Genomic DNA, 19,285 nt, shown 5'->3' on the forward strand with positions numbered 1-19,285 from the left:
GGGGATTTAGTGCACTACAGACCAGGCTTAAAAAAAGCATTTGTGGATTTACAGTAGACTGGTTCATCACATTAAGGTCATTTTACACTAAATAAATGAACAGTTTAACAATTAAAGTCACAACCAGAAAGGAATCAAGTGTATTGATTTATTGACTTTAAAATGCGACTTAAACACAAGCAACTGACTGATGTCAGGTGAGACTAATGAGGAAAAAGAAGATAACTTACGTCTTTTTTTGATATTAGTCATTTTGTTGAGCCACTATCTATTTCTATTGCAATTTGTATTATTCATTTGTAAATAAAAGCATGAATATCTACACTTCATTTCAGCATTATAGAGCCCTGTTGCCAGCTGTCTACTCATTAAGCCTGAAGGAATCAAGAAACCTTCAAACACACTTATCTGCAATGCTCCTGTGTGTGCAGCCATGTGTGTGTGTGCGTGTATGTGTGTCAGTTCAACAGATGTGATAACACACAAATGATTACAGAATATAATGCGTGTTTCTTCGAGATAGGATCAGTGTTTTAATTCCTTGAATTCCACCACACTCACTCACGTATAAACACACAGAGATATTGTCAGTCCAAAGTGTCCACCCTTCCTGAGAGGAAGCACCGCGCTCCCCCGTCACCAGGCTGACAATCGCTGTAGCAACCGGGCTGACCAGTTATGTCACTCTGCTGACCAGTCACAGACAGTATACTATATTTATTACATTTTTGTAACATAAACTATAGCTGATTCTTAAAATAATCAGCTATATGCCCCTTTATTTTGGAACACACTAACAGCTAAATGGATTGTTTCGTTAAGTTCCACGCTGTTACGTAGCCCTGCTTTACATTTCAAATTATTGCATTTACTTTATCACAGAGAAGAGAACGTTCTTCAGGCACCCTTAGGCAGAGAGAGTTAGCTAGTTTACAGACTTCAATATTAAATAGTGAGTTAAAATGTAATCATCGTTTGTGCTCTAAAATCATCACAGTATATGCAACACATTTTTAGGCCTACTGTAGAAAATACTCAAAGAATAAAGATTTATAACAAAAATAGTTAATTTCTTGTAAAAATGTGACAATACATCTCTCTGCATTATCACCAAATCATTTTGGACTAATTCGTAAAATTGAAAGTAAGTAAGTAAGTTATCAATCTGATGGTGAAACGGACTCCTCGGCTCAAGCTGGTTGATCAAACTTTGATCTGCAAAGCCACTAAAGGTCAGTTTAACTAAACCTGCTGCCCAGCCTGTCGATAGAAATGAACAGACTTTGCTCTTTATAAAGCTTTCGCCACAGCTAACATCAGTCACTGTTTACTACCACAGCCATCTGCTCTGGGGTTAGTGTGTGTGTGTGTGCGTGTATGTGGTGTGTGTGTATGTGTGGAAGTAGAGTCCATTGAGGGTGAATAATCCCATTAAATGACGACCATTCTCTTTCACCAGAGTGAACGACAGAAACGTAAATGACAGCTGTGCCCCCTCTCTCTCTCTCAAACACACATCCATGTATGTATTTAAGAGCAGATGTGTCAAACACTTAACATTAACTATTTTTAACTGCTAATAAATGATATAATTATGCATACAAAAATACTCAAAGACAGACACAAGTAACTCATTAGGGCTTCAGGTAATGATTATTTTCTTGAGTCATCGATTAATCGTTTTGGTCTTTAAACTATTTCTGAAAGCCCAAGCCATTTTTTTGTCCTACCAACGGTCCAACACCGAACAATATTCCTTTTATTATCACATTGTTAAACTAGACATTTTTGCCATTTTTGCTTGAAAAACAACTTAAAGAATTGTCCAAATAATAAAATAATTGCTTCATTGTTCACAGCTCTACAATTCATGATGCTAAATGTAAGTAACTAATACAGCTACTCATTCTTCCATTCATTTAGATGTGTTGGTCATGTATCATCTACATAAACAGACCATATACTGTATGATAAAATAACAAGCAATATAAGCCATTCTGAAATTACGGCATCAGTCCAGACATCTACAATCAAGTCAGATGTTCCAGTGTATGGATGTTTGACTGCACATTATGTCACTGAGTGCATCCCTGTGACTTATAAAACAGAACTCGGGGGAGTTTGTGTTGCCATGTCTGCCAAAGGAATAAAAAATGAGAGAGAGAGGAGAGGAGGTAAAGTAGGTGATGAGGGGGGAGTCAGCAGGGCTTGACAGACGGGGTGGGGGGACCCCAGAAGGAGACGCACATTGACGCCTCCTCCTCCCTCCTCATTGTTGGAAAGAGAAAGTGGGTTTAAACATGACCTTTGGGGTCATACACGCACACACACACAACACACACACAACACACATACAGAAACGCAATTTCTCTCCCTCTGCAGAGCATCTGTCCGCCCGCCTGCTGACATCAAGACCTTTTCGGGTCACCGGGGCCTTTCTTTCACGCAGACACACACCAAGACCTTCCCCATAAACGCGTGCCGTAAATTTATCACTGACACAGACGCTGTTCATTGTGCATGAACGCCCCGCCATCACATACAAACACAAACAACCGAAATCTGACAAACTACAAATTAACTGTGTATTTTAACACAAAAGCGTATTTAACATGTGTGTTCATCTCTCAACCAAAGGTAATTAAACTGTACTTGCAGGGTACAAATTTCAGTACAAACCCTGGTTAGCTGTTCCCCCTGTTTCCAGACTATGTGCTAAGCTAAGCTAACCCGCTGCTGGCTGTAGCCATATATTTACTGGACAGACATGACAGTGGTATCGATCTACTCATCCAAGTCTCAGCAAGAAAGCGAATAAGGGTATTTCCCAAAATGTCAAACTATTCCTCTCACGGTGAGGCTTCCAGAACAGGGATTCTTCACCGGTGAAAGCTGCATTCATCACACTCATCTATATATAGTATGTAAGTAGGTTCTCTGGTAAAAGTGTCATATTTTCCTACTCATTCTCTCGAAAACTGCGCTGGTGAGTTGGCAAAGAATTCACTTCAATCTTGTTGAGTTTTGGACCGCTTCACACTTTGTCAGCCAGGCAAGCCCGGGTCTGACAACACATCAAGTAGCACATTCAGCAAACTGGCTCAAAAGGAGCATTCACTTAGACTGGGGAGCTGCCCTTAAACCACACGCTTTGGTTACTTTAACTAACTCTAGTGGAGCAGATGGGCCACTATGATAGCAGCAGCTGCTGAATGAGGGGAGAGCATTACTTCCTCACCCTACCAGAACACCCACATTTCTATAGGAAACCCTCATATTGAACTATTTCTTCCACATATACTTCAGGAGGACAAGTGTTTGATTCAGCAACCTAACATATTATAATATATTGTATGCACTCCACCTCTCTTTTGATCTCCATTCAACAGTAATTATTCTCACCTTCACTGAATCCAACAGGTCTTTTGGGAAAAAGCGCCTCAAACCAACGTCCTTCCTGGAAAGAGAGACAGCGAGAGATACGAGAGGAAGAGAGCAGAATGATTATTATGCTGTAATTACACTCAGGAATGTTAATTGACAAGCGCTTCTGGCTTTATCTGATCTCGGCAGCTTTATTTTTTCCTCTGCAGACAAATTACCAACAACATCTACAGACAGATACAGTTAGGCAGGACAGGCAACTGAAGACAAGAAACAGAAAGCTGTGAGTAAGTGCTGACTATACAGAGAAATACTCATCTTTTCCTAAGAGACGGGGCTGAGAGAAAACAGAAAGAGAGAGAGATGGAGAGAGAGAGAGGCGGGGAGGAGTACAAAGAGGGAGACCACAGAGACAAAGAAAGATGTGCAGAGCTAAAACAGGAAGCTGGCTAATGACTCAAACTCCTCTGGAGAGCAGACAAGTAAAGGAGGAGGAGGAGAGAACGAGTGGGGAGAGAGTAGAGGAAAGGCTGAGAGCTTACATCATCCCATTTCTCCAACATAGGTCAAATATCAGTCAATTATTATCATGGTATTATTACAGTGTGTGGTGTACAACAGGGCTGGGATTTCAATTTAAGAGCAGTAAAGAGTCGTAAATCACAGAAAAAAAGTGCTTCCCTGTGGTTGTCTGAATTGTCAGGCTTGCCTCAGCTTAAATTATTCTCCTCTATGGCCAACACACGTGCAAATACTACTACTTCACTAAGGGCTGTCCATCATCATGTCTTTAAAACATGATAAAACATACTGTATGTCACCACTGAAAAATTGTTCTCTCTCTCAAAATCAAAGCTACGTCCATCACAGGAGCAACAGGAAGCACAAACAGAACATGAAGGTCTCTGAAAGATGACACACCAAGCCGACTTCAAAGAACGAGCACTGATGAAGGCCCGCTGATTAAACACGCTGCATTAGCTCCCAAACCACAAGGACTGCAGACAACTACAGCCAGCTGATCTCCAACATGCACATATGTTCAGCGGCTGCATGAGAGGAACTAACCAGTAAGGAGACAACTGTGTGGAAATGCAAACAAAGTAGCTTAACATTTTCACTCTATAAAATGCAAATCTGTTGAGATCGTATATACTTGAAAAACAAACTGAAAATAGGGGTCTGTAATTCCCTAATAAATTCCTAATAATGCCTGAGAGGTTTCCTGGAAATAACTACGTAATTGGTACAAATTATGGGGAAAATAGAGACAGTGTTCAATTAGTACACTTCCAGTTAAAAAATTGTGATTAATTACTAGCATAACCTACAGAGTGAACATGCAAAAGGGAAAGCTCTTTCGGCAAAACTTGAACTTGAAAATTAATAAGGGAATCCATCTCCCGTTTCAATGCCGCTGCTGCACTACTGTACACACGCACCTCTACACACAACAAACAGCGATATCCGTCTGAGAATAACTAATAATAAATAATATTTAATATGAATAATGTTGTGGGATTATTCCTTATTTCATGGGTTATTTGGGGATTTATACATTTCCATTACATACTTATATATACAAAATAATTATTTTTCTAAAAACGAAGCATTCGAATACTGATTTGGAGGTCGATTAGCAGGGCAACCGTCGAAGCTTCGAAGCATTCGCGTCTGACCTATTATGGACCCTTAAAATAAAAAATTTAATTGTGGTGTTTTTGGTGAAAAGTGGAGAAATTAAATGGGTAAAATAACCTAAAATAACTACCCAAAATGCATGGGCAGAGATCCACCAAAGACTGAACAAAAGCCACGATGGCCAACTGTCAGCTTGGTGTATTCAAAGCCCCGACAGCACTTTCCCTTTCCCTCTCTTGTTGGTTTAAAATATGCATGATACAACATCTTTTTCCAATCAACAGAGAGAGGCAGCAAGGAAGAGATAGAGAAAAAAAAACAAAGAGAGGAAGAACACAGGAGAAAAACAGACGAATATAAGGGATTTGAGTACAGAGACGAGAGACAGACAGACAGAGAAGGACTGGGAGGACGGAGGAGAGAGACAAAGAGATATTGGTGGAAAGACAGAGGACATTCTTCTCAGTTAATTGGAGGGCTCGTTAGGCTGATGGACAGAAAGAAAGACTTCATTGGAAAATGGCAGCTCATTAGAATCCGACCGCGTTAGAGCCGAGCCTTGTTAGGGCCAGTTTGTTAATGTTCGTCATCAACATTCATCTACCAGGGAGTTGATGGTGGATCAACACGTGGAGCAAACAGACAGAGCAGCCAAACCCAAATAAATCTACCAAAATGAATGAGTATTAAACATGACGAAGGCGATCAGGTGAATAAACACAGTGTTGAAAATGATAACTGTAGCTGGACTGTAGATTTTCTCCGCACCAGTAAAAGTAAAAACATGTTCAATCACAGTTGGACTGCAACAAAATTCAACAACAATGTTTAAATGTTTCCAGACTTTTGTGCAATTCCCAAACTCTTACAGAAATCCTTTCTATTGTTTTCCCATATCCAGGTTTCTAGGAACTGCATAGGAACCCTGTTCCCAAAAACTGAGACACTCTTGTTGTTTTTCTGTTGGAAACATATTTCTAGGTAGAGGAAGGATGTGATGTACCAGAAAGTTTGCGAGCTGCTGCGGCACTTTGCTCATGAGGAAAATACTTACTCCAATAGTTCATAGTTGGATTTCTTGTCCAGGGCGTTTCCTCTCATCTCTTTGAAGAACCTCCTGGAATTGAAACCAGCCGGACACAGAGAGAGAACAAGGTCAGATACACTCACTGCAGACACACACATTAAAAGGCACTACTTGTTAAATGTGTACCAAAAACGATTCAAGTTTTAAGACTGAAGAGGTCAAAGCTTCAGCAACATTTGTTATATAAACAACTTTATTAGACCGACACATTTTGACTTGAGGCCTACATCAGAATTACACTTGGAGGTTTTTTATATTAGAAGTAGGTGCTTTATATAATAAACCATGACAAATGTTGGCAAGAATGAGTGTAGCTGAGAGGCAAATATAAAAAGTTTCACAGAAAAACAACTCATCTGACGAAGATCGATAGTTTAGGTAAAATCGATGGAATGAGTTTGGGATTGTTTTGAAGTAACAGACTTTTAATATCTGATGGGAACAAACCTTTGCTTTTGTCGTCAAAAGAAAATAGCCATCGAACACAAAGATTTCTATTAGTTTGTAGTACATCGTAGCTTTGAGTTATTCATGCACAAAGTCAGCGTTCAGTAGTGTGAGCACATCCTACCTGATTTCTAGACAGCCCAGTTTGAGAGCTACGTCTTGTTCCACCTGTTCCCCGATCTCTATCATGTAGTCATTCTTCACCTGGGGGACACAAATGCACATCATAAAAAGTATGTTTATTAAAACATTTCTTTCTAAAAAACAACCAATGGCAAGCCATCTATCTCACACACAATTACACACACAGTGCTGCTGACCTAGATTACCCAAATGCACACAGTCCTTCAAGCAGTGCCATATGTCTCAGTGCTGGCTCGCTGCTGGCGGAAAATGAAATATGTGTGTGTATCTGGGTGCCTCTGTGTGTGTGTGTGTGTGTGTGTGTGTGTGTGTGTGTCTGTTCATGTGTGTGTGTACCTGGTGGTAATAGTAGTTGAGTGTAGGTTTGTCTTCTGTAAACTGCTGCACAAAGCCCTTTGGAAGATACCGGATCCTTAACTCATACCTACAGAGGACAAGAAGAAAGGGAGAAGGAGCGTGTTATGCAAAGATGCATGCAACGATACCATTTTCACAACTTAAATAGCAAAAACAAGTCTTGGTCTTCATATTTGTATAACAACTTGCATCTTCTGTATCTACTGGAGAGAAATGTTGGGATACAGTGTTGCGTTTGAGTCATCTATGTGGTGAAAACATCAGAATAAATCAGTTTGAGAACCAAGTGGAGAACAGAGAAGAGGAGGGGAAAGCAGGAAGGATGTTGAGTCAACTAAAGGCATGAGATGAAATCAGTCAAAGAGAAGACATGATTAAAGAGTGTAGGGAGAGGAAGAGACAGAAGGAGGTGAGGAAAAAATGTATATGCAAGAATGCAAATGAGAAGACCGACAGCAAGATCAGTGGAGGAGAGACGGACAGAGAGAGTTGTTGACTTAGTCAGACAAAGCAGACATCTGCTTCTCTCTCTTTTTATGTCCACAGTGCAAAAGGTCTCCAACTCACAATAGCATTAGCACCAAGACCGCAACAATAAACATAATATACACCAGTGCATTAACATCCAAACTGCCAAACCAACTCAACCACATCGCCACACACACACACAAAAGACCTCCCATCACCATACAACAGACGGGTCGCACTATCTTTCATGACTTTTGCAGTAAATAACTTCTGCTACTTTGGTGTACAATCGCACAGACAGCTGAAGCTAGCTGGTTTAGGAGACTTTGACTAAATTTACACGGCTCAATAAATCACGATTCATGTCTAGGAATCTGGTTATAAAGTGTAATGTTCTTTCCTCAATCTCAAGTCAAGCTGGACTACATTTTGTGTTCGGCATATCAATAAATAAAGCTCACCTAAATATATATCCGGGATATTTGGGTTTCACTTCTGTACAGTAGGAGGAAGTGGAGACATGTCCTCCATATACAGTATATACAGTATGTATATATGTATATATATATATATATGATATGGGAGCTGCCATCTTGAGACTTTGACATCATTTGGAGCCAGAGTCTGCACAGTAGTGATCAGGCGGTGGAGCCGCGGTATCAAGGTCACCCACCCAAACCAATCGCGAGCCGAACACGGCTGCAGCTTGTCAGAGAGAGACTCACAGCTGCCAATCATGATGCCTCACTCCCTTTTCATGGCATCAAATAACTAATTAAAACAAGACTTATCAGAAAAATTTACACTTGAACATACATCAGTGTGATAAGAACTGAAATGATAGAAACCATCTTTGGGAAAAATGTATTTAATGTGTACTTTGACTTTTTAGTTTGGCTCATGTCCCATACACTAACATGTACAAGGTGGGCTTTATGACCTATACTGCAGCCAGCCACCAGGGGGCGATCGAGATGTTTTGGCTTCACTTTTGGGGGTCCATCTTTATATAAAGTCCATGGACAGCAACTTAACAACCACTCTGACTGTTAGCCAATTACATCACTGCAAAACAACAACCCTATATCGGACATGTGCTTCATTTGCAGCTTGAAGCAGTGACACTGAACGAGCTTCCGCATACTGTGTTTGATATAATCTTCTATGCTACATTAGAACAACGACAACTTATCAAACACACACACACACACTCTTCTTCTCTCACCTCCAGTCCTCGCTTTGTCGTGCCTGGTCATATTTCTCTCTGACGTGGGTTACGCCCATATCGGGGTGGAGCCAGTGAACCTGGTCTCTGCATTGGCTGTTGCTGAGACGCAGGCCAAAACAAGACGTCCAGCGCACTTTGTGGATGTCCAGAATCTTCTGGATGATTCCCTGGAAACAAAGAGTGAACAATTTGATTGATATACGTTTTTCTACCGACTGCACAGTTACATAACCTTTAAGTTTAAATAAAAAATAAAAAAGGCATTAAACTATGTAATTTTGAGGGACTCAACACTGATATTATTTAAGGATAAAGTGTAAATTCTGCAGATATTACTAATGTTTATGTCTGGCATTTTGCATCGGGGTCATTGAGTGCATGAGTCTATGTGTGTGTGTAGGTGACTTCAAGTGATTTAACGTGACGTTCCCACCCAAACAAGTTGACAGACATCATACACACATGATAATGCTCACACAACCATGTGTGTTGCAAACGCTAGGGGGTCTGACCTAGATACTGAAGGAGAAAGTGTGGAGGGGAGAGGAGATTTGCAGTGACGTATCCTGTGCGACCACTAAAGTTTGAGCAGTGCTAAGTAGTTTCTGCATCATGGGAGTGGATCTAAAAGCATACTGCTAAGTAAACAAACACTAGTACACACACGTACACACACAGAGCGCGTGACCTGAGGTTATATGTATTTGTTAGCAAAATACTCTCATTGGGCTGAGAGTCCCTTATCAGAGCTGACAGCTGAGACCTTGAGCTGACGACCAAAAGCAAAGATTCACCTTTAAAACTACTGCTGGGGGTAAACTGATACGTACTGTATAGGGGTACCAAACATTACCACTGTGAAAGGCATAATATTCAGTTTAATATTCTATATTTTTCTGGCTGAAAATAGTCCCCAGCAAATGCACTATTTATTCCTGTTTGAGTAATGTTTGCTAAAAGATTAGTGCCCAGCTGTTTTAGGAAATGACTTAGCAATGCTAGCGGCTTGGCTCTAAGGATGGCAATGTCGACCCACTACTTTGGTTCAGACAGAAATATCTCAACAACTATACGATGGATTGCCATGAAATTTTGTGCAAACATTTATTGTCCCCAGAGGATGAATCTTACAGACTGTGGTGATTCCCTGATTTTTCCTATGGCGCCACCAAGAGGTTGACATTTGTGGTTTTGAGTGAATTCTCACCATATATACATTCAGTACTCTGTGGGACGTAAAAGTGTGTGTCTCTTCTCACCCTGACATCGGTTGCATCTCCATATCTGATATTAGAGGACCAGCAGCTGTGTTCAGTGTTGGTCTCAAAGTGATGGAAGACTTTCAGAACCCGGTCCACGGAGCCCGCCATGGTACGGTCCGACCCCCCCGCGCTCAGTCGTGACTTGGCGCCTCCCAGGAGGGCATGGTTCATGTTGGGGTTCAGGTTGGGGTCCAGGTAGGCCGTCGCCATGGTTTTCCCTGCTGACACTGCTGCTGCTAGGTGTCTGTCATATTCTGGGCGGGATAAGAGAGAAAATCAGCCATCAGTGAAATGAGTAAGAATAAAGAGTCTCAGAAGAGAGAGAGAGAGAAAAGAACATTTTTTAACTTCAACTATGAACATTTTCATTATCGGTTAATAGTGAAAAATGCCCATCAGAATTTTTCATAGTCCAAGATGATGACTTCAAATTAGGGCTGTAACTAATGTTTTTATCACAGATAAATCTGCTGATTTTCATCTTTAATAATTTTAATTTGGTCAATATATATCCTAATGCCCAAGGTGACCTCTTTACATTGCTTGTTTTGTGCAACCAACAGTCCAAAACCCAGAGATATTCAGTTTACAGTGATATTAAACAGAGAAAAGAAGCAAATCTACACATTTAAAAAGCTGGAACCAGAGAATGTTTGGCACTTTTTGCTTAAACCAATGATTGAATAGTTGCCTCAATCTAGTAATTGATTAATAATCAACTAACTGTTTCAGCTCTAGTAATGTAATAATGAACTGATGCTACATGTTTTCTCCTCCTTTCGCTTGTAATGTTGTGGACTTGAATCCTGCTCTTGTCTTACTTAGAATAAACCTCGTACAGCCAATGTCTGCTTCGGATATGACGTTCTTTGGCAGGATAGTTCTTTGGTAAAAAGATGAAAAACTCAGAAAACAATGAAATACCAGCGAGAGAAATAAAGAGAGAGAGAGTTGCAGTCAGGGTCAAGGCTCAGTATGTAACCACCTGTGTCTATGACACAAATAAGACAATGCACCTCAGGCTGACGCTTTTCCTGAATAAGAAGTCGCGACATTGACACACTTCCTGGAATTTCATGGTAACTTCATCTGGGAATGCCCGACAAGAACAACCTCCTCTGAGTATGAGTGTGCAAGACGTGTGTTTTTATATGTGTGTGTGTGTGTGTGTGTGTGTGTGTGTGTGTGTGTGTGTGTGTATACGTGCTGTTGTAATCATGACACTGTGTAGAAAAAAGATAGGGAGATCTTTCTTTCTTTTTCTGCTTCCTTTTCATCCTGTGCTTCTCCTCCTCTCCCCTCCATTAAAAGGAAAATTGATATGTTCTATCAGGTAATTACACCTGAGAGGAAGAGACGGAGAGAGCGGGCGGACGGACACACACACACGCACACACACGTCAGAGGAAAGACTGTAAAGTTGCTGAGGGATATATCACAGTAAGACAAATATGTATGGTACGTCCATGCTACTCTGACAATTACAAATGGTAAAGACTTTCATATTGACAAATCACTCTGATGGCTTTCAGCACTTTAACCTACCTCCCTCCCACATACACTCACACACACAACTCGTGCAGCAGAGCAAGGGTAGCTTTGGCTGCACACCAAGTCAGTTCCCATGGAGTCAGATGTCACACTGGAGGGGCTTCATGCTACTTGTGTTTGTGTGTGTTTTTTCTGTGTGTGTGTAAAGGAGATTTCATTCATACCTCTGTCCCAGCACATTTGGAAGGGGCTACAGCCGCTCATCGCCATAGAAACACATGTCTGTCCCTCCCTGTGTCTGTCTGCACCGAGGACAGATAGACAGCTAGCGGTCTCGCAGACACGCATCTCACACACACACACTGAAGTTGCTGTGTACAGAAGCTACATAAATACAAACACACCAAGGTCCTGACACAATTGCAATAACACGCTCACATAACCCAAACACTAAGACACACACACACACACACTCCGTCTCCAAGGCAGAAATCTTTGTCTCCAACTTTTGTCAACAGCTTCGTTAGCCAACAGTTACTTCCAGAAGGGTAATCCTCAAAAAGGCCAATTTTCTGCTCTGCTGACACTTTGTTTGAGCGTGAAGATGGTGATGCGTGAAAACACATCAACGGGGAAAATGTAAAAAAAAAACGGCTTCTTTGTATGTCTTGTTAATCCTTTTCTGTTATCCACAGTTTCACAAGTCAACAAAGATCCGCAGACATGTAAAGTTAGCTGCATCCACACACTTCCCTCCTCTTCTTTTTCAGTCCACTTCTACTCCTCAGCGGCGCCTCTCTGATGACACTGTTTGTTTTTTGCCCAATTTCTGCCCCATGCCTGCACTCCGTAGTTACGCAGTTGCCGTGGCAGAGTCAAGTGGTCGTCACTCAGGAGAGGATTCAAGTTATTTCACCCAGTGATGGTGAGAAGACTCAGTGCCCCTCCAGCAAAAGTTCACAGCCAAATCCAACTTGTACAGTGTTGATCCACATGCAGTTAGTTAGCGGTCAGAGAGAAGTGGAGACACATACTGTGCTCAGTGAGAAAAACAGAAAGTTATCTTCTTCTCTTGGAAAAGGAAAGTGAGAGAAAAGAGTGAGCAAGAAAAACAAAGCAAACAGAGATAGTGGGACACAGAGAGACAGAGAGAGAGAGAGAGAGAGAGAGAGAGAAGTGCAGCGATTGTTTCAGGATGAATGAGAGGAAAAAGAGGACAGAGCAGCACAACTGAAAGAAAGTTGAGAGGGGAATGAGAGAGATCGAGAGAGAGAGAGAGGGCTCCTGGAGAAGCAGGAGGAGCTAGAAACTATTAATATGCTAATCTTGCTTGTGTTCAATGAAAAAAAAAAATCCCTCCCACTTCTGTTTATGAAGCTGACCTCAGAGCAGTGCTGCACCAGTGATACCATCACAAATGCAGTGCAAAGGAAGAAAAACAAAACCAGGAGAGAAACAGTAATCAAAACCACTTTAAATATCCATCATCTCAAACTCTATATACTGTATATACATATATATACTCCTTCCAAAGCCCATTTAAAGCTGAATATCTCCACTATTTCATAACAGACATATTTAACTCTAAAAGAAAACTGCCACCATCGCCTGAAGTCTACTCTTTCTGGCTGTCCAAAACCTATCCAACACAGATCAAACATCCTTCTTCCTAACAAAATATCTTGGATGAAAAACAAATAAATAAAATGAAAACCTAAAGAGAATAGAAGAGAAGAAAAGAGCATTTATTGCCAACGCAGCCGTTGCCCTGGCTGTGCCCAGCATGTAAACTAGCAGCTGTTAGCAACATGCCAACCAATCCACTTCCAAACCACAAGGTCTCAATCAATCACACTTCATACTGCACATGCAAAGTCATTCAGCCTGCACTTTGGGGGTCATACTCTCTTTAGCTCTCAGAGTGCTTGAGGTGCTGCCCTGAAGGCTCATCTCCGAGGCAACGTGCCTACAATATCCTGCGAGCGAGTGGCACCTTGAGTCACCATGAGTGTTGCTGCTGACCAGATGCCAGCCGCCGTTAATCACGTGGACATTTATACGGCCGAACGCATCAACTGAAGAACTGAACAGACCTCAACGACTTACTGAACACACACAAAATACAACTGCACGCAGCAAAGTGAAATCTTAATGGTACCTTGTGTGTGTGTGTGTGTGTGCGTGTGCGTGTGCGTGTGTGTGTGTGAATGCACGTGTGGGCTTCCTATAAATTGTGCTCAATCTCAGACATTGGCCATTGTTATGAAAATCTGGTGGGAGCAGGGGGTTTTAGCAGGGTGTGTGTGTGTGTGCGTGTGTGTGCGTGTGTGTGTGTGTGTGCGTGTGTGTGTGTGTGTGTATGTGTGTGTGTGTGTGTGTGTGGAGACTATTGAAAGCCTTTTGTCGGAGGGCCGGATGTCGCCATGAATGGGTAGCGCTCTTTTGGGACTGTGCCAAAGTCTCTGTCTCTCTCTCTATTAAGCTGTGCATTTATGAACACATAATTATTTTAGCAGGGGGGGGAACACAAAACCCAGCATCAACTAAATGCAAATAAAATTTAGAAGATGCAGGTTAACCTCAGAACTGTAATAGCTACTTTGATGCATCCTTGGATATGTTTCATCAGTGAACAATCAATGTGTTCACACCCATGCCTTGAAGTTAAAATTCAAAGGCTATTTGAAATTACAAACGTAATTTATCTAATAAATTCAAAGTGTTTTCCTGCTCGTAATCCACATCACTCTTCACTCTCTTTTGCTGCTCACCCTGTCAGAACTACATGGAACAATACAACTTTTGCAGGGGTTTTTCTCATACCTGCATGTCAAAGGTCATTTAGAGTCACAGCCCCTTTATCTAGTGTCAACTTTACAACTCCTCCTATCGATTTATAACACTGCAATAAGGTTGTAGTTAGGTTCCATTGTTCTTAAAAAAAACACTTTAAATTGTCAAACATATTTTTTTAAATAATTAACTACTGTGCCACATACAAACTGCCTAAATCAGCAGCACACATGGGATGTGTCACTAAAGTTTACAGGTGCCTTTTTGTTGTCGTTTTATGTTGCTTTCTTCCTCTGTATGAACATTTTGTACTGTTTATTTATAGTGTGCTATATATTGTACAAACAATACAAAATAATAATATGTTTTGCAGGGTGACATGTACTTGTGTTATTTCCTTCCTTCTTGTTGTGTCTGACTCAAGTGATTGTTGGTATCGACAGTTTAACACAAAAGTTTTACTTAGGCTATGACATGCACTGATGGCATGCATCCCCTCTGGACTTGCTAATTAAATAAATAAATAGATAAATCAGTGGTCCAATGAAAAAGTATTGCCTATAGAGTGATCATACTGATTAAGACCACACACCTGGAAGTTCTCCTAAGGTGTGAAGGAACAAAACAGTCTTTTAATTAAGCCAACAAACCCACAAAAACACCGGTACACACAATGGCATTACCCCTGCAACATCCTGTCCAACTTTGCTTCTGTATTGACAACTCCATTGTTATTCTCTTGCTTCCTCACAGCTGGAAACGAATGGGAATTGCAGGACACTGGCAACTTAATTCGTCTAATATAACTGTCCAACGAGGCCTTCTTTCAGGGCACGATGCCATGACACATACATATGCTTCTCTGCTTATTTCATTTCAATACCCTCAGGTTGTTGGGAGTTAAACTTGGACTTTCAACTGTCTTTCAACGAGCATATTTAGTTTCTGGCATCGACAGTGTAAAGATTACAATTAGTCACACGCTCCAACTAGAGCGATGTTCATTCTCTCCTTCACCCCTGTCTGCACTAATAAAACTAACACACCCACACAGATAGATAGTCCCACTCTGTCTGTTCTCTCTCTTGTTTAATTGTCTGACTCAAATATGACTCACATAAATGTGTGCAATTAGTGTGTCTTTGCACAAACAAAACAGCACATGCACCTCTTCTCATCACACATATGCAATTTACAGACTTATTTCATTCCCTTCAATCTTGACTCATGTTGACACTTTGCTCCGTTTCTGAATACAGTGAGTGTAAGTGACCTAGTGTTTAGTGGACTCCAGGGGGCCTTTAGCCCAGAGCATGTTCAGACTTTTTGATTATTTGAAAAGGAATTCAAACCACGCTAATTATTTTTACATGAAGAGATGTATTTGATTAAATTCTTCCTCAATATACTAAAGTATAGTGGACAGAGAAATCCTATAATCATGACACTTGTTCTTATAATTACTCTGGAATCCCTTCCAGGAAATAATATAATACTGAAATTAAACTGTTCCTCATCTTTGACAAAATAACCTTAACTCGGGGTCCACTTACTACTCTTTTCCATTTCCGGAGATTTCAACTGCATCTCATGGTCTTCATCGCCGAATTGCAAGTAGGTTCAGCCGTCATGGAGTTGTCTTAGTTGTCATCACATGATTGAAGTGTGAAACTCAGGTCACATGATGACAACTAAGTGGCTGATCACACCGAGACGCGTCACTACAGGTGCGGCCGCTTCACCTTGGCAAAAGGCGTCGGGAAAAACAGCTGATGCGCCTGTGGAGTGGGGCTGTGTGCTTGACCAGGCGATAAAATGTGATTAATGGGAAAATGTGGTCTCTCTCTCTCAAAAACAGTATTAACATGTATGAATTCCCCATTCCCTCTCGCAGTACGACAGCTAACTAGCTAGCTACATCTATTAGCATCAAAACAGGAAGTTAAGTGGTAAAGTAGTAAAGCCTGCCTCTTGCTCGATTTGATTGGCTGCCGGGGCCAAGTTGGACATTGAAGTGCGGTGCAACGCCGCGCTTAAAAGTTGAGAATATTTGAACTTTTATGCGCATCTAAGAACTGCTAGAAAAACGTGACGCGCAGCACAAGAGAAGAGCGCACCCCAGGAGCGCTGTACCATAGAAAAACAATGGTTTTGCAGCCAACGCTTTTCTAGTGACGCCACTCTGTGTGATCGGGGCCTAAGCCAACTCCATGTCAACTGAGCCTAATGAAGACGTGGCTGAAAGCTCCAGAAACAGAAACAAGCTAGTAAGTGGTCAAAGTATTGTTGTTTTATCAAACTATTCCTAAGGTCATTGAATGGAGTTTCACACTAATACTCCTCATCTATTCCCTATGACGGACACGTTGTGGTGGCCTCACCACACTGGAACTGCTACAAACTCTGAATGAGTGAATGAAGCAGCAGAGTGATATCAGTGCTGCTATAGCAGGTGTGTACAAAACACGAGGGTCAGCGACTCACCTGTGTAGTAGCCAATCCTGGAAATATCTGAAAGACAAACACAGAAATAACACAGTGTTAGCTGAGCCACTGAATAAAGAAATCATCAGGTCAGAACAAAAAAATGTAGTTTATTAAGTTCCACAGCAGGCGTTCTCAGATCAGTTACTGAATGTCAATTGCAGAGGAGATTCCAATGCCTGCTGCACAATATCTGTCAATTGTAATAGCTTCAATCAATATCCTGTTGACTTTTCAACAGGCTAGTGATTGATTTAAAAAAAAAAAAGAAAAAATCAATATCCCATTGTTACATGATTTACCCCCCCCTGAGTCATGCTGAAGTTAACTGGGAAATATTCATGGATTCATCCTTAACAGCTGTGAGAAGAACACATTGACTGGCTTTCAGGTCAGTCAACTTCCTTCCTTGACACCCATATCCAGACAACTCATTTGTTAGATTTGGGGGGATAAGTGCGTCAGCTCCTCTGCAACTTAAAGCCTCGGATACACCCTTAACATACCACCCTTCTCTAAGCAGACCCCAAGAGACATTCACATGTACTGTATCTTTAGAGCACCACAATATTAGCCTTACAGGAAGTGGTCTGCTGACTCTGCATCAGTGTTTTAATTGTTATTTTGCAGAATGAAAGTAAAGCTCAGGCAGGATTCAGTCTGTCAGCAGGAGCTCTGCAGACACAGTAGGACTGACGGCCAAATAATTCTAAGCAAACAAAGGTGACTGCATTCAAATATTTGTCAAACTAAGCATAAATATGTACTCAATGGCATTTCATTTTTTATAATTATTATGCATACTACATGGGGCATGTGAAGAGAAAAAATGTTTTAACACAAAGTAGGATGTTTGAAAAATGCGTATTTGATCGTAAGCTGAAAGTAAAAGTGGCAGCCCTACTCTTATTATTGAGAGGATAGGTACACTACATCGATACTTCAGCTCCCAAACTCCCACAGGAAGCCCAGGAGAAGCCTCTTGAAAACTTGACACCCAGACCTATCACACCCAGTTAGAGCAGTGATAGGGCTGTGTGCAGGAGGAGGTCAGGAGGATAAGTGCCTAAGTGCTTTAGACACCCTGATGTACACACAAATACTGGGTAAGCATGCGCACACACACACACACACAGGATGAAATGACAGCAGGGGTTGTCAATATAAATGATGTAACTGTAAGAAAACCCACACACGCAAAGGAAATACCAGAAAGGTGACTCATGGCGTGTGCATTATCGACAAACCCTTTGTAATATGAATACAGGACCCGACAGTTACAGTTAGTGTGCGTGTGTGTGTGTGTGTGTGTGTGTGTGTGTGTGTGTGTGTGTGCGTGCGTGCGTGCGTGCGTGTGTGTGTGTGTGTGCGTGTGTGCGTGTGTGCGTGTGTGTGTATATATATATGGTAGTGGTGGTGGGATTTAAATACTACATCATAACAGTAAGACAACTATTGACAATCCCCAATAACATCTTAATTGTAATTTTTTACATAATATGCTCTGAGAACTTCTTAATTTCACTCTCTGCAAACACAATGTTAATATTTTAGGTGATACATTTTCAGTTTTCGATTTGAGGTTAATCTGACAACTTGTTTCATGTAAATGCATCCCTTCTCAGAACACATCTGCAACAGCAGAAATGTTCTTATGACAAGTCCTTATTATGTCAAATGGCACCGTGACAGGTAAGTTATATATCTTTATCTCCTATAGGAAAACTCTCTCCTTTTGTCTTGCTCTGCAGTGAAGTCAGAATGCAAGTATTGCTGCCTCACAAAATATTCCAGCTTTTGTAAGACTAACTTGTATTTTTAAGCACAATAATTTCCTCTTATGTCAACATGTTGCCATGGATCACCCTTTCGATGATTGAGTCAAAGACAACCATTATAACAAATGACTAGACCATATCCTAAATGGATAAAATGGACTGCGATAAACAGATCTGGAGCTGCTTAAGTCTCAAAGTGTCTATAATGACATCTACAGTGGATAGATCTGAACGCACCATCTGTCCCATGGATGCTCACGCTGACTATTTATCTTTCCCTGTCTCTCTTGTAAGCGCTCAATGTAAGTTAAGTGCTATGTAGCCTGACATCTGCAGCCAAACTGGCGTTACAGTCTAGACTAAAAACCATAGGAGACTGTGGCCTTTTTCATGTCTGAGAAACAAGATCAGTCTGCACCTGAAGAGCTGGGGAAAAATACTGCCGTCTTTATACAAATAATTAGTGAACACTTTGTGTTTAGACGTGCATTTTCAGCCCAGAGCTTTTATATACGTGTGACTCTTTTTGTGATTCATGTCGTACAATTCATTTAAATAATTAGCAATAATGTGTTGAAAAAAGTGTTAAGTATAACTCGCTATTTGATTTTTGTCTTTGCAACATGTCCAGCAGGAGTGCAAGCATGGTGCAAATTACATACCAGCCTGTTTAACAGCCTCCACTGCACATATGTGAAAGAGGGCCATGGGACACACACAC

At 41.1% G+C, this 19,285-nt stretch overlaps 1 protein-coding gene across 11 annotated transcripts in view; it reads right to left on the reverse strand.

Annotated features, from left to right (window-relative positions):
• ptk2aa (protein tyrosine kinase 2aa) overlaps positions 1-19,285 on the reverse strand; it is a 68,533-nt gene that overhangs the window by 32,529 nt on the left and 16,719 nt on the right. For 3 of the 11 annotated variants that reach the window (XM_037794980.1, XM_037794969.1, XM_037794966.1), the window contains exons 1-7: positions 11,734-12,707; positions 10,016-10,272; positions 8,754-8,923; positions 7,040-7,127; positions 6,684-6,763; positions 6,080-6,142; positions 3,403-3,457 (exon numbers count right to left, since the gene is read on the reverse strand). In XM_037794980.1, coding sequence (XP_037650908.1) covers positions 3,403-3,457; positions 6,080-6,142; positions 6,684-6,763; positions 7,040-7,127; positions 8,754-8,923; positions 10,016-10,272; positions 11,734-11,857 — 837 coding nt within the window. In that variant the 5' untranslated portion in view covers positions 11,858-12,707. Of the gene's footprint in view, positions 1-3,402; positions 3,458-6,079; positions 6,143-6,683; positions 6,764-7,039; positions 7,128-8,753; positions 8,924-10,015; positions 10,273-11,733; positions 12,708-16,786; positions 16,814-19,285 lie in introns of those variants that run through there. The other 8 variants (XM_037794970.1, XM_037794971.1, XM_037794967.1 and 5 more) reach the window with 6 other exon arrangements.

This window comes from Sebastes umbrosus, chromosome 15 (genome assembly GCF_015220745.1).
Source record: "Sebastes umbrosus isolate fSebUmb1 chromosome 15, fSebUmb1.pri, whole genome shotgun sequence".
NCBI classification, from domain to species: Eukaryota; Metazoa; Chordata; class Actinopteri; order Perciformes; family Sebastidae; genus Sebastes; species Sebastes umbrosus.